The sequence below is a fragment of the Lithobates pipiens genome, unplaced genomic scaffold (assembly GCF_037356315.1).
Source record: "Lithobates pipiens isolate NorthernLeopardFrog02 unplaced genomic scaffold, aLitPip1_a1.2 Scaffold_28, whole genome shotgun sequence".
Lineage (NCBI taxonomy): Eukaryota > Metazoa > Chordata > Amphibia > Anura > Ranidae > Lithobates > Lithobates pipiens.
In genome coordinates, this window is record NW_027507789.1 from 192,693,688 (window position 1) to 192,707,606 (window position 13,919).

The following is a 13,919-nucleotide window of genomic DNA, read 5'->3' on the forward strand; positions in this document are numbered from 1 at the left end:
TAATGACTTGAGTGTTGCTTTGGTTTGTGTGAAGAGCTGGGTAAAAAAAAAATGAAACATAGACACCAACGAGTAAAACGTTTTTCTCTGGTTATAATTTCCATACTTTTTTTTTTTTTTTAAACAAAGCACTCTGTGTGGCTGATAACAGGTTTTAAACCGCTTGTATAGGCTTTTGTGGCATGGAGAGTGTGCCTTGGTGTACCCAATTTACAAGCTTCTGTGGCTTTCTGCCATTGGCCTTAAGCTGCCAATTTCTAATCGAACCTTCAGGAAGACAAAAGGGAAGTTATATAGTATAACCATCAACTTCATCAGACATGTAGTTGTCATGGGCACCCCAGAAGCCCCTGGACTACAAATGGTAGCCTTAAGCTCTGATGTTGGGTCTTGCTCATGCCTCCTGCATCTCTCAATGCAATACATTCATCCAGAAGCTTGAACTTCAACAGATAGAGTGGCAGGCCTCCAACTTCAGAGCTTACAGTTGCAATTGAATACTGTCCGTAATAGTTTTTTTTAAATTTGCACTAACATACAATTTTTCAGGACCAGCTTTCGACGTATGAACCTTCTTCAATGTCCGAGCAGTATTCAGGGTCTGAGCAGTACTGCTTGGACCTTTAAGAAGGGGACATGCCCCGAAAGCTTGTCCTGAAAAAATGTATGTTAGATCCAAATTAAAAGAGTATGATAGACAAAAAATGTATGTTAGATCCAAATTAAGAGTATGATAGACAGTACTCAGTTGTTTCTGTTGCAAATGCACTAATACAAATACAAACACCTCAAGCAAGAGCTTACAGTAGCACACCCCCAGAGGGTTCTTTGGTATTCAGAAACCAGGTATGTGCCAGCAACTCTCCATACCTGCCTTTTACACACTGTTTCAGCTAGTATAATTTGTATTGGGTACAGGAACACATTTACATACTCCAAAGAAAGGTCATTTCAGACCTTTTTGGGTAATTGGTGCATGCATGGGTTTACACAGAAGTTCTCTACAGATTTTTCTCCACTCTGATATTGTTTAGGTTTTTTGAAATATCTTTTTGCACTCTATCCTACCATATTGCACATGCCCTCTTTATACCGCGAGGTGACAATAAATTGCATTGGCCAATAATTGTATATGGCTGGAGGTCCAACCAGATTAGATCAAAAGACACACCTATATGTCAATAGTAAAGGTTTTATAAAAAAAAGATCTTAAACACAACCATCAAACCACATACATTATATTATCAAAACTATTGGGACACCTGCCTTTACATCAGGGGTGCCCAACCTTTTGAAGAGCAAGGGCAACTTAAGCGACTTGATAGCCGGTCGTGGGCCACAATGAGCAGAGCAGGTGGATGACAGGTCCGTGCAGAGAGGACACGGACAAAACCCACGCTACTCTATCGGTCCTCTGATCTGCCCAGATGGAAGGGGATTTTAGCGAATCAGATTGGAGGTAGGAGGATGTAAAAGGACACAAATCTGAAGGACACAAATCTGATTTCATAGAGGTAAATGGAGGGTCGGATTGGGTCGGACCGATTGTGTGAAAGGAGCCTTTCACACTAATGCAGAGCAGTGCACCTGTGTCTTTCCTGCGGGTTAGCTACACTTTGCCATAGACTTCTATTATATCCTGCAGGTGTGGTGCACTTTCTGAAAGCACACCAAAGCAGCCCAGTAACCACTGTGCAGATATGCCCATATATACACTGCAATTTTAGTAATAATCTGACCTTTAATAACAGTCTTCCATTCAGGTATTGGCTGCTGTTGCTGTCCCCGTCAGAGTGCATTTGGTATCACTCCGCCTGTGGGAACAGACGGCAGTATACAGAAAGCATCAGCTTGTAAAGCTCTGCTTCACAACCGTTTGCTTTGCCGACTTCATTAACAACACAGATGCTCTGGGATGGCGGGTCTGCAACCCATGATCTGGGCTTGCCAATCCGCCATCCTACAGAAGGAGGTCGCGGGCCACATCAGAGGGCTCCGCGGGCCACATGTGGCCCTCGGGCCACTGGTTGGGCACACATGCTTTACATGAACTTTAACGGCCTCTTAGTCCATGGGGTTCAATATTGAGTTGGCCCACCCATTGCAGCTATAACAGCTTCAACTCTTCTGAGGAGGCTGTCCACAAGGTTTAGGAGTGTGTCTATGGGAATGTTTGACCATTGGAGGTCAGACACTGCTGTTGGTTGGAGAAATGCTGGTTTGCATTCTCCACTCTAATTTATCCCAAAGGTGTTCTATCGGGTTGAAGTCCGGACTCTGTGCAGGCCAGTCATGTTGCTCCACCCCAAACTCGCTCATCCATGTCTTTATGGACCTTTCTTTGTGCACTGATCCAAAACATTTGGCAGAGAATGGATTATGGTGTATGGTTGTTTTTCAGGGGTTGGGCATGACCCCTTAGTTCCAGTGAAGGGAACTCTTAAGGCGTCAGCCTACCAAGGCATTTTGGACAATTTTGTGCTTCCAACTTTGCGGGAACAGTTTGAGGATGACCCCTTCCTGTTCCAACATAACTGCGCACCAGTGTACAAAGCAAGGTCCATAAAGATATGGATGAGCAAGTTTGGGGTGGAGGAACTTGACTGACCTGCACAAAGCCCTGACCTAAACCCGATAGAACCCATTTGGGATGAATTAGAGCGGAGACTGCGAGCCAGGTCTTCTTGTCGACATCAGCTCCTTAACCTCACAAATGCGCTTCTAGAAGAATGGTCAAACATTCCCATACACACACTCCTAAACCTTGTGGACAGCCTTCCCAGAAGAGTTGAAGCTGTTATAGCTACAAAGGGTGGGCCAACTCAATATTGAACCCTACGGACTAAGACTGGGATGCCATTAAAGTGCACGCAAGGCAGGTGTCCCAATACTTTTGACAATAAAGTGTGTGTGTGTGTGTGTGTGTGTGTGTGTGTGTGTGTGTGTGTGTGTGTGTGTGTGTGTGTGTGTTGTAGATGTTGAATGTTTGCATTGTGATGCTATATTATAGGAGCAGCTGACATTTGCCTCTGGGGATTCTATATCTCCCAAGCTGCTGAAAAGGATTTAATATAGTGTGGCATTTTCAGTCAATACAGCAGATAAGGTCAAACGGGTCAGCCATTTCAATTCCAGGCAGAGAATTTCCCCAGTCATTAAATACAGCATATGCTGATAATACCTTGGTTAACTACACACAAGCTCAACTCAAGGCCAAATAGTGCTGTGCCAAGCCCATGAGCCGGAAAAGGAAAAGCTTGGGCCCCTTATAGATGGCACAGAGTCAAAAATATACTGGTGTGTAAGAACACCTTCTATAGGATGATCAGGCATGACTGTGCATCACCATGAAGTTATAGGATAAGATATGAGATGTACAGTATATGCATGTGTGTATATTTATTATTATTTTATACATTAAGTTCCAATTGGATGATATATAGGGACCTATGAATACATAGATCTGGATATTGATAGATGGTTATAAATCGATATGCTTGATACATAGTATAGATTGAAACATAGATAGATCGATAGATAGGATAACATTTTTACAGAATAATAAATGGCAGTAGACAAATGACAGTTGATAGGATAAAAATAGGAGAGAAATATGAAATTGTCTGTTTGCAGATCTTGCAAACCTACATCCTATACACATTTCTATACAATTTCTAGATTTCTATGGCCTCATATAGATCGGTGGGTGCCTGTAGCTCAATATATGGTGCAGTTCAGTGTCTTTAACCCTCCACCCGGTCTTTTAGGTGAATCTGAATAACAAATCTTTGCAAGACTGTTGCATAGAGGGCATCCCCTGAATGGAAACATAAGCATGTTTGCTCAGCACAAGCCATATTCCCTGTTTGTGTAAGAAAAATGGGATATTGCAGCTTGCATTCTATGCATTGAAATTGCATTGAACCCCCTCCCTTCCCCTTGCTTTTCATTCAAATCCCTGAAAATAGCCCCAATGCTTGCTCTTCTTACCTTTTGAGAGCTGAATGACTGGGTCCAGTGGTACAGCACCAGCTTGTCCTTGGATTTGGGGCTTGGGTTGGAGGCTTCGGGCTCTTCCTGGCCCTCGTCGGTTTTGCCTGCATCGTTGTCTATAGCTGAAATAGGCCACCAGCTGCAATTAGTGGGAGTAACATTGCTGGCAGTCGCCATGACAGCCGGAGACAGAAGAAAAGGAGACGGCTGAGAGGGGCTGCTGCTCTAGCACAGAGCATCACATGGCTCTATGGACATCACCAACAGCTCAGCATCCTCCCATTACTCATCTGATGCTAGCTGGCTAAGAGATGCTGATGCTGACAATGAGGCGCTCGCACATCTACACACAACAGTTGCCTGGGTGTAAAAAAAAAAAAAAAAAATCACCGCTTCAAGTATTCATCCCCCATCTATGTCCCTCTGGAATTCCTTCTCTACTCCTGAAGGTCAACTCCGTATTCGCAATTTCATTTTCTACTGTTGCTGAATGACATATAGGAGTTGATTTACTAAAACTGGAGAGTGCAAAATCTGGTGCAGCTGTGCATAGAAGCCAATCAGTTTCTAATGTCAGCTTGTTCATTTAAGCTTTATCAATAAAACCTGGAAGCTGATTGGCTACCATGTATTGCTGCACCAGATTTTGCACTCTCTAGTTTTAGTAAGGCTTCGTGTACACAGGATGTTTGAAAACCTCATCCAAAAGCTGGAAACTTGATAGCCAGTAACCAATGTTTAAAAACGGCAGTTTTGTCGCTTTTACATACCGCGTTTATGTGTGTTTCGTGGCATTCATGAGCCTTTGCGTTTTAGAAGCATTTTCTACAGATAACTCAGGAGGTGTGTATTAGTGCAAATGTGTACAGTGCATGAAAAACAAGTACAATATTAACTATTTCAGCCATTCTGTGAAAGAAGAGCAAGCAGCAGCAGAGAGAACAATGTGCTTTACCTATGGATCTCTCTCTCCCCCCCTCCCCCTCTTCCCTCTCCCTCTACCCCTCTTCCCCCCTCCCTCTCTCTTTCCCCCCCTCCCTTTCACTCCCTCTTTTCCCCCTCCCTTTCACTTCCTCTCTTCCCCCTCCCTCTTTCCCCCTCCTTCTTCCCCCCTCCCTCTCCCCCCCTCCCTCTCTTCCTCTTCCCTCCCCTCTCTCTCTTCCCCCTCCTTCTCCCTCCCCCTCTTCCCACTCTGCCTCCTACCTCCCTCTTTCTCTCTCTCCCCCTCTTCCACCTCCCTCTCCTCCCTCTCTTCCCCTCTCCCTCTTTCCCCCTCCCTCTGTTCCCCCCTCCCTCTCACCCTCTTCCTGTCTTCCCCCCTCAACCCCTCCCTCTCTTCCTCTTCCCCTCCCTCTTCCCCCTCTCCCTCAATCTCTCCCCCCTCTTCCTTTCTTTTCCCCTCCCCCTCCCTCTTTTCCTCTTCCTCTCTTCCTCCTCCCTCCCCCTTCCCTCTCCCCCTCTTCCCCCTTCCCTCTCCCCCTCTCTCTTCCCCCTCTCCCTCAATCTCCCCCTCCCTCTCTTCCTTTCTTTTCCCCTCCCTCTCGCTCACCCCCCTCTCTTCTCCCCTCCCTCTCTCTTGTCCCCCCTCCCTCTCTTGCTTTCTTTTCCCCTCCCTCTCCCACTCCCCCCTCTTTTCCTCTCTTCCCCCTCCCCCCTTCTCTCTCCCCCTCTCTTCCCCCCTCCCTCTTCTTCCCTCTCTTCCTCCCTCCCTCTTCTTACCTCTCTTCCCCCTCCCTCTTCTTCCCTCTCTTCCTCCCTCCCTCTTCTTCCCTCTCTTCCTCCCTCCTTCTTCTTCCCTCTCTTCCTATCTCCCCCTCTCTCTCCCTCTTCCCCCTTCCCTCTCCCCCTCTCCCTCCCTCTCTTTCCCCTTCCCTCTGCCCCTCTCCCTCCCTCTCTTTCCCCTTCCCTCTCCCCCTCTCCCTCCCTCTCTTTCCCCTTCCCTCTTCCCCCCTCCCTCTCTTCCTTTCTTCCCCCCTCCCTCTCCTTCCCTCTCTTTCTCTCTCCCACTTCCCCCTCCCTCTCTCCCTCTTCCCCTCTCCCTCTCTTACCCCCTCCCTCGTCCCCCATCCCTCAACCTCACCCTCCCCCTCTTCCCCCCTCCCTCTCCCCCCCCCTTCCTCTTCCCCTCTCCCTCTTCCCCCTCCCCCTCTCTCTCGTTCCCTCCCCCCACATTTTTATGAGTGCAAATGCACAGAAACGCAGGTTACCACGTTTACAAGCAGTTTGCATTTGAAATGCTGGTAAACTACAGTTCTGAACGCGATTTTTCTGCTTTCAATAAAACGTCAGTAAACTCAACTGCCTCCAAGCTACTAGAAATGACTGAGTGCACATACACATAAGATAAGAGAGGAGAGTTCAGGGGCTGCTGAAAAAATACACCCAACTGCTCCTAAACATGAGTTTAACAGCTGCAGTGTACATGAGGCCTTAATCAACCCTGTGCTGCTGGTTTCCTGCTGTATCTTTACAGACACTTCCTGTTTACATGGACTCCAGCAATGACTGGTGACAATGGTGACCCATGGCTGTGTTAGGCTACATGCATGTGCATGTAAGAATTTTACTGATCCTATAGGTGTGTTTTTTATTTATTTTTTGCCAAAAAAGCTCCTGTGTATAGATTTGTTCACGCCATTTGCCGTGCGGAAACATGTACAAAAGCGCACGCTTTCCTGCATTATATTTCTCGCAGGATTCTCCCATTATTGATTAGAAATTTGTTTTGTTTTTCAAAAAAATTTCTAACATGCCCGATCACTCAAATTCAGGTGGCCGCACGGAAGTCAGCTGTTGCTGCGGCCCACTAATGGTGTGAAATTCGTACGAAAATTCTTAGTTACGATTTTCAAAAATATAAAATTTGGATTCAAATTTATTCAAATCTATGGCCGGCTTAATGCAGTGATCAGTGCCAATGATATACACTGTCAATGTACTAATGACACTGACTGGGGTTAAGGGTTAACTGTGTGCCTAACCTACTACACATCCATTTGTTTCTTTTCCCTGCTTTACATTTTAATAGAAGAAAGTTTAGCAAAAAAATATATACATATATAAATACAAATGATCAGCAGATTGATTTTTATAAATATACCCCTTAGTTAATTATGCATCCCTAATCTTTCTGATAAAGCCACACAATTTCCTCTATTTTTGTTATTGCCAATTATCAAAGCTGTCCTACAATTTCCACCGCGGCATCTCTATTAGATCTTGATCGACATGAATCTGAATATAGCCACTTTATTATGACACAGCCTACTATATGTAAATAAGTAGAATTTTTAAAAAATACTCCTTTTTTTTTTTTATTCTGCTACTTAACAATTTATTGTGATTTTTTAAATTCATTATCAGAACAATTAAAAACTGAATAAGTTTCCTGCAATCACTGCTTGTTCAAATAGCACCATCTAGTGGATAAAGTTGTGTATGGAAAATTTAAAGTAGACCTATAGGCAAAACTTATAACTTATAACTCCTGTCAGATTTGTTTTCGCCATCTGTGTCCCATTGGGGAGATTTCCCTTCACTTCCTGTCCCATGGCCAAACAGGAAGTGAGAGGAAATCCCTGAAAATCAGTGGCAGTGCGTCCATAAGGGCGCCTCCTCTCTCCAGCTACCCCCTCTATCACTAATAGATAATATTCATGCGTTGCATGAATCTATCAATGGCCGCTGCCACCCCCTATTCAGGCGCCCGGCCCCTCTTCGGGCGCATGAATTACAGTAGCGGGGGTATGTTTTTGAAGCACCTGATTAGAGCTGTAGGCTCTAATAGGTGTCAAAAAACTTAAACAGTGAGCGCCATGCTTGGCGCTCGCAGTTCACCCAGTTGTGTTAGAAAAGCGAATGAATATTCGCTTTCCTAATGCTGAACCGCCTCTACGCCAATAAGGTGTTCGGGTCTGTTACCTGTCACCTGATTGGCTGAAACAACAGGTGCTGTGATTGGACGCCTATCAGACGTCCAATCATAGCAGAGGACGGGAGAAGACATCAAGAACATGGAGGAGCATGGAGGACACTGTTCGTCGCCCGCCATCATCACCTGCTGCCCCACCGAGACAGGGCAAGTGCCAGGCAGGTTGCGGGCACAGTGACGGCATTCGATGGGCACAGTGGCAGCATTTGACGGGCACAGTGGGAGCGTTTGATGGCACAGTGGCTGTGTTTGATGGGCACAGTGGCTGCGCTTGATGGGCACAGTGGCTGGGTTTGATGGGCACAGTGAGGCTGCAATTGATTTTTTTTTTTTCTGAATTTTTCAGTTTGTTTGCACCCTCCCAAAAATTTTGAGTACCAGCCGCCACTGCTGCAAATAAAGGGAATTCCTTGGGGACCCACAGATCACCAGAACTAGTGTCCCTATTGGAAGATTTCCCCTCTATTACATTTCTGGGGACAACCCAAAATTTTGAATTTTCTTTTACTTTCACTTTCAATGGTAATAGTAAACAGGACAAATCTCCTTAATGGGGGCACAGACAGTAATACAAACTGACAGGTGTTCAAACCCCCCTCCTTTCTATCCAAAACAAAAAAAATATATGTTTTTCCTTTAGTTATACTTTAAAACAGTTCTAAAACAGGTCAAAGGTGACAATTGTAGAATAAATGTCTCACAGTGTGAATGAGTCTATGCGTCATGCGTACTCATGGCCATTGAATTTAGCACTATCAGTAGTGAGAAACCAAACCCACCAAGTGACTCCTGGACACGCAATATATGAGTGTTTGTATATGAAGCAGCTCTTGATCCCTCCTAAGTCAATATTTGCATATTAGAGAAGGCTGCATTTTGGGATTCCTAAGCATTAGGGAACATCTAACATTTTATTTTAGCTTTTTTTTTTATTTTTATTATTATTATGGTTTTAAAACCTTTGTTTTTAAATGCATATGATTGAGAGGACAAAGGAATTCCAGAGCACTATGGGGTAGCTAAGTAGACAAGCAGACAATCAGCATTGATTGTCTGCCAAATGAGTCTTCTGATAAGGTGTGAGTCACTTTGATAACTCATTCACATGTATATGTAAAGTACAGCTTAAGCTATTGATTTCTGTAAACAGTTTGATTTACAAAAGTGAGACAATGGAAATAAGTAAATGTTCCACCTATTGGAGAATGTACTAATATGCAATATTTAATCTTTATCACATGATGGATCTGGTGTAATTTATTGTAAGATTTTGATTGGGGTTAATAAGGGCAGTGGCAATTAAGCAGCTAGTTACATAGTTGAACTGTGTGTGTGTTTATTTATAGATTTATCTATATACATATATACATATCATCTTGCAAACTGATATCACACCTACTTTGTAAATCATAATGGTGTGTGCCAACACTATCCTCTTCCGCTACGTATCACTTACACGCAAGGCGGCTCTGCTGTGCTGGATTATGTACCGGGTATGTGATCCGGCAGTTCCAGGTAGGGGGCACGTTCACGTGCCGCCGGCGACCCGGCTGTGCTGTGATTATCCACAACAGGCGCCGATCAGAGGGTGTCGGCCAATAGATGACTGTCGGCACCTGATGATCGTCAGTAAGACACACAGGACAGAGCTCTGCCTATATAAACAAGGCCGCCCCACCCCTTCAACCTCTGCAGCAGTGGAACCTGTCCTGGTAAACTGCAATATGGTCTTGGCCACTGTGCTGCAGCTCAGTTTCAGGGTCTTGGCAATCTTCTTATAGCCTAGGCCATCATTATGTAGAGCAACAATTCTTTTTTTTGAAATCCTCAGAGAGTTCTTTGGCACGAGGTGCCATGTTGAACTTCCAGTGACCAATATGAGAGAGTGAGAGCGATAACACCAAATTTAACACACCTGCTCCCCATTCACACCTGAGACCTTATAACGCTGACAAGTCACATGACAACGGGGAGGGAAAATGGCTAATTGGGCCCAATTTGGATATTTTCACTTAGGGGTGTACTCACTTTTGTTGTCAGCAGTATAGACATTAATGGCTGTGTGTTGTGTTATTTTGAGGGGACAGCAAATTTACACTGTTATACAAGCTGTACACTCACTACTTTACATTGTAGCAAAGTGTCATTTCTTCAGTGTTGTCACATGAAAAGATATAATAAAATATTTACAAAAATGTGAGGGGTGTACTCACTTTTTGTGAGATACTATGTACACACACACACACATATATATATATATATATATATATATATATATATATATATATATATATAAAATTCTTTAAGAAAGTCTGCCCTGTAAGGGGTTTGTCAGTTGTTGCTAATTTCCTCTTGTGTATAATTACCGCCACTATTTTAAGCTCTCACATAACTTCTAGCTGTCAGTGCTACTTGCAGTCCAGTGTTGCAGGGGATCATATATCACTCCGGTCCATCAAAACTGCATCATATCAATAACAGATGGGCCCCCACCCTACAAAACTCTTTAAGATTATTCCTCACGTTAATCCTTAATGGAAAAATGGATGTGCTGTATCAGGACAGCGTGCTGTATCCAGGATCCCCTGCCAAATTTATTGGCTGCCTGGAAAATTGGAACCGTGTACCAGAAAAGTGACAGGTGTGGGATGAACGGGGGCAGACGCATAAGACGTCTTGTTCTTCTTAGTTTGTACCGATGGGGGCACAGTGTTCCAACAGATGCATCAGTGTCACCCCACTTAAAATGTCCTGTCACTCTGCGTATGGTTTTTTCAGGTGAGGTTGGTGTGATGTGGTCTGGAGTCGCTGTCCTGGACAATGGAAGAAAGGTATGGGGTACATGTAAAGCATTCCCCTTCCTCCCTAGGTGACAACCCAGGGTTCTTGGTCATACAGGCACATTGTCATATGGGGATGGAAAGAGAGTCTTTACCCCTGTGTAAGCTCCAGACACCCGGCACTGTCAAATGGAAGTGGCGAGAGAATCCTCAGCCCTGTGTAAGCTCCAGACACCCGGCACTGTCAAATGGAAGTGGCGAGAGAATCCTCAGCCCTGTGCAAGCTCCAGACACCCGGCACTGTCAAATGGAAGTGGCGAGAGAGTCCTCAGCCTTGTGTAGGCTCCAGAAATCTGACACTTTCAAATGGAAGTGGTGAGAGAGTCCTTAGCCCTGTTTAAGCTCCAGACACCCAGCACTGTCACATGGAGCTTGGTGAGGTGGACCTCGTTCTTGTGTAAGCTTCAGACCCCGGGTGCTGTCATATGGAGTCAGGGAAAGGGACCTTATCTCAGTGTAAGCTTCAGACACTTAGTTCTGTCACCTAGGGACAGTGAGAGAGTCCTCAGCCTTGTATAAGCTCCAGACACCCAGTTCTGTAACATGAGGGTGAAGGGAGAGTCTTCAGCCCTATGTAGGTTTCAGACACCTGGCACTGTAACATGGTGTGGAAAGAGTCCTCAGCTCTGTGTAAGCTTCAGACACCCAACACATTAACAATGGGGTAGGGGAATATCCTGTGTAAGCTCCAGACAACTAGCACTCTAACATGGAAGTCATAAGCTCCCTAGACCATCACTATCTTGTGGGGGCAGGGAGAAAGTCCTTAGCTCTGTGCAAGCTCCACACCTGGCACTGTCACATGGAGTTTGGTGAGAGGTACCTCATCCCGGGTGCTGTCATATGGAGTCAGGGAGAGGTAGCTTATCTTATTGTAAGCTCCAGACACTTAGGTCTGTCACATGGGGACAGGGAGACAATCCTCAGACTGGTGTATGCTCCAGACACCCAGTTCTGTTACATGAGGGTGAAGGGTCTTCAGCCCCTTGTAAGTTTCACTTTCCTCCCATATCTGGCCCTTCTGATCACCTCTTGTATCTGCTCCATGGTTTCTGGGATCCCAGCTGAGGATGGAGGGTCTGATTGGCAGTGTGCTGTGTTAAGCAGAACACAAGACTCGGATTTTCCATTAACCAAGACTGTCATGACCTAAGAGCAGGTAACAAGGTGATGGGATCATCTCCCTGTTTTAGAAATATGACTTGACTGTTAAGACCTCTTGGCATGACACCTTGCGTAACGGGAAGTCAGACTGGACTTAGAGGACCATCCCAGCGCCGATTAACATACATACTAGGGTGCAAAGTCCAACAATAAAATGTTGTAGCTTTAAAATATTTGTATTTTATTTTTTCCAGAAATCTTTACTATGCCCTTGTAGCCCGTCAGCTTTTCCCCAATTTGGTCTTGGTTGGTCTGTGGACCCAAATGGAGTCTTTCCAGGAATCCTAAAAAAAACTGATATTTTGAGCTAGCCTTTAATTGGGCACAACCAGCTATGTGAACTTCAATGGTGCTATCCATCTTTGGCTGCTGTTAGAAATCACGGTGCCCTGTAAAGCCCCCTATGTCCAAAGATAAAACTGTATTGCATTAATAAAGTTCTGTGTGTAAGTGGGGGCTCATTCACATGGGTGCTGTGGCCTGTACAGGGTGAGCCCAGGTTCACACTGCTCAGCTGAACTCGCACGATTTCATTTCCGCATGTCAGTCAGACGATTTCAGAGACATCTGTGCGGTTTCCTGCACAGATGTCTAATAAAATCGTACCTGAAATCGGCAAAACTAGTACAGAAACCACTTTTGGGAATTGGTGCGGCGTCACCAGACGGTTCCATTGCAGGCAATAGCCGCCGATTTGCAGGAAGCCTATGTTATGCTATGGGGATGCAGCAGCTGTATGAACACAGCCACAGGTCCTAATTTGACAGGTGTGTGGGTGCAGGTGTGCAGACCCAAATGCAGACAGTGTGTATTTAGGGCCACTGACCCACACCTGTACACTTATCAAGTTATGACCCGCGGCTGTGTTCATACAGCCACTGCATCCTCATAGAGTGACAGACTGCACAAACTGTTCATTCACGCTGTAAGAGCCAGAGAATCCATGTGAATGAGACATTTTTTTAAATTATTTTTTACAATTATTTTTTTTTACACCCGTAGGCAATGGGGAGTCACAGGAAATCAAATTTGATATCCGGCATTGTGTCCAACATGGACCTCACTCCCAAATCATTACCGCCTACATGTAGCACCAAAACGTCCAGCAATCTATCCAGTCAGGCAAAGCGATGCACTTCCAGCACCATCCTACTCCATAGCATGCCCAGTATTCCCAACCAATGGACACAGACTTCTTGTCTAGAAATGCCCAATTGTCTCCCCTCAGGCCTAATGTTTTCTCTTTTGGCACCCCAAAACATGTATGAGTGGCCCAATATCCAGACCAGGCCTCCACTCCACCTGAAAGAGAAGAAAAACACCACAAATAACATCAACAGGCAAGCCGTACAATCATATCCATCCAAACATGCCCCATAGGCTCCCCTTTACTTAACTAAAAGGTGAGGACGCACATACAGCTGGAACCTACGCAATTCACACCTACCAATGCGCTCGACCCCCTCAGCATCCAACCCACACCTCGCAGCCTCCGCAGCTGCCCCTATACGAAAGGAATATAAATAATGAAAATTATTTTTCCTCCAAACCCCTGTTGATGACTGTTGGAGTCGAAACACGTAGGGATGGCTATTTGAGACTCCCACACTGATTTTTTTAATGTTTTTTTATGCCATTATTTTATTACACTACTATGTTCCTTTTATGTCTCCTTGATTGTGAGAAATTTTTCCAATAAAACATTATTGGCTGATTTGCACTATATGGAGCACTTTTTTCCCTATTTTTATGACATTCCATCATCAGTGAACAATGACGAGTTGGATTTCGAGGTTTTGGACGAGCCTAAAGGCCATCTTTGGCCGCAAACCCGCATCCCCGTGACCAGGATTCCGTCATCATACCTAAAGAGAGCAATCTATGCGCATTTGACTCACTGCCATATGGTATGTGTGTCCACCATTGCTGGTAAGAGTACCTCATTGAGTGTTTTAAGTATTGATGTTCTCCGTGTCACAAGTATTGCATTC

At 44.9% G+C, this 13,919-nt stretch overlaps 2 protein-coding genes across 2 annotated transcripts in view; one reads left to right on the plus strand and one right to left on the minus strand.

Annotated features, from left to right (window-relative positions):
- The window catches only part of GDAP1L1 (ganglioside induced differentiation associated protein 1 like 1), an 86,157-nt gene extending 81,826 nt beyond the window's left edge, over positions 1 to 4,331 (minus strand). Inside the window, exon 1 of the mRNA XM_077460211.1 lies at positions 3,991 to 4,331. Within this exon, the coding sequence (XP_077316337.1) occupies positions 3,991 to 4,170 (180 nt within the window). The 5' untranslated portion in view covers positions 4,171 to 4,331. The remainder of the gene's footprint in view (positions 1 to 3,990) is intronic.
- Positions 1 to 13,919, plus strand: part of OSER1 (oxidative stress responsive serine rich 1) — an 88,236-nt gene that overhangs the window by 34,869 nt on the left and 39,448 nt on the right. The window lies entirely within an intron of this gene.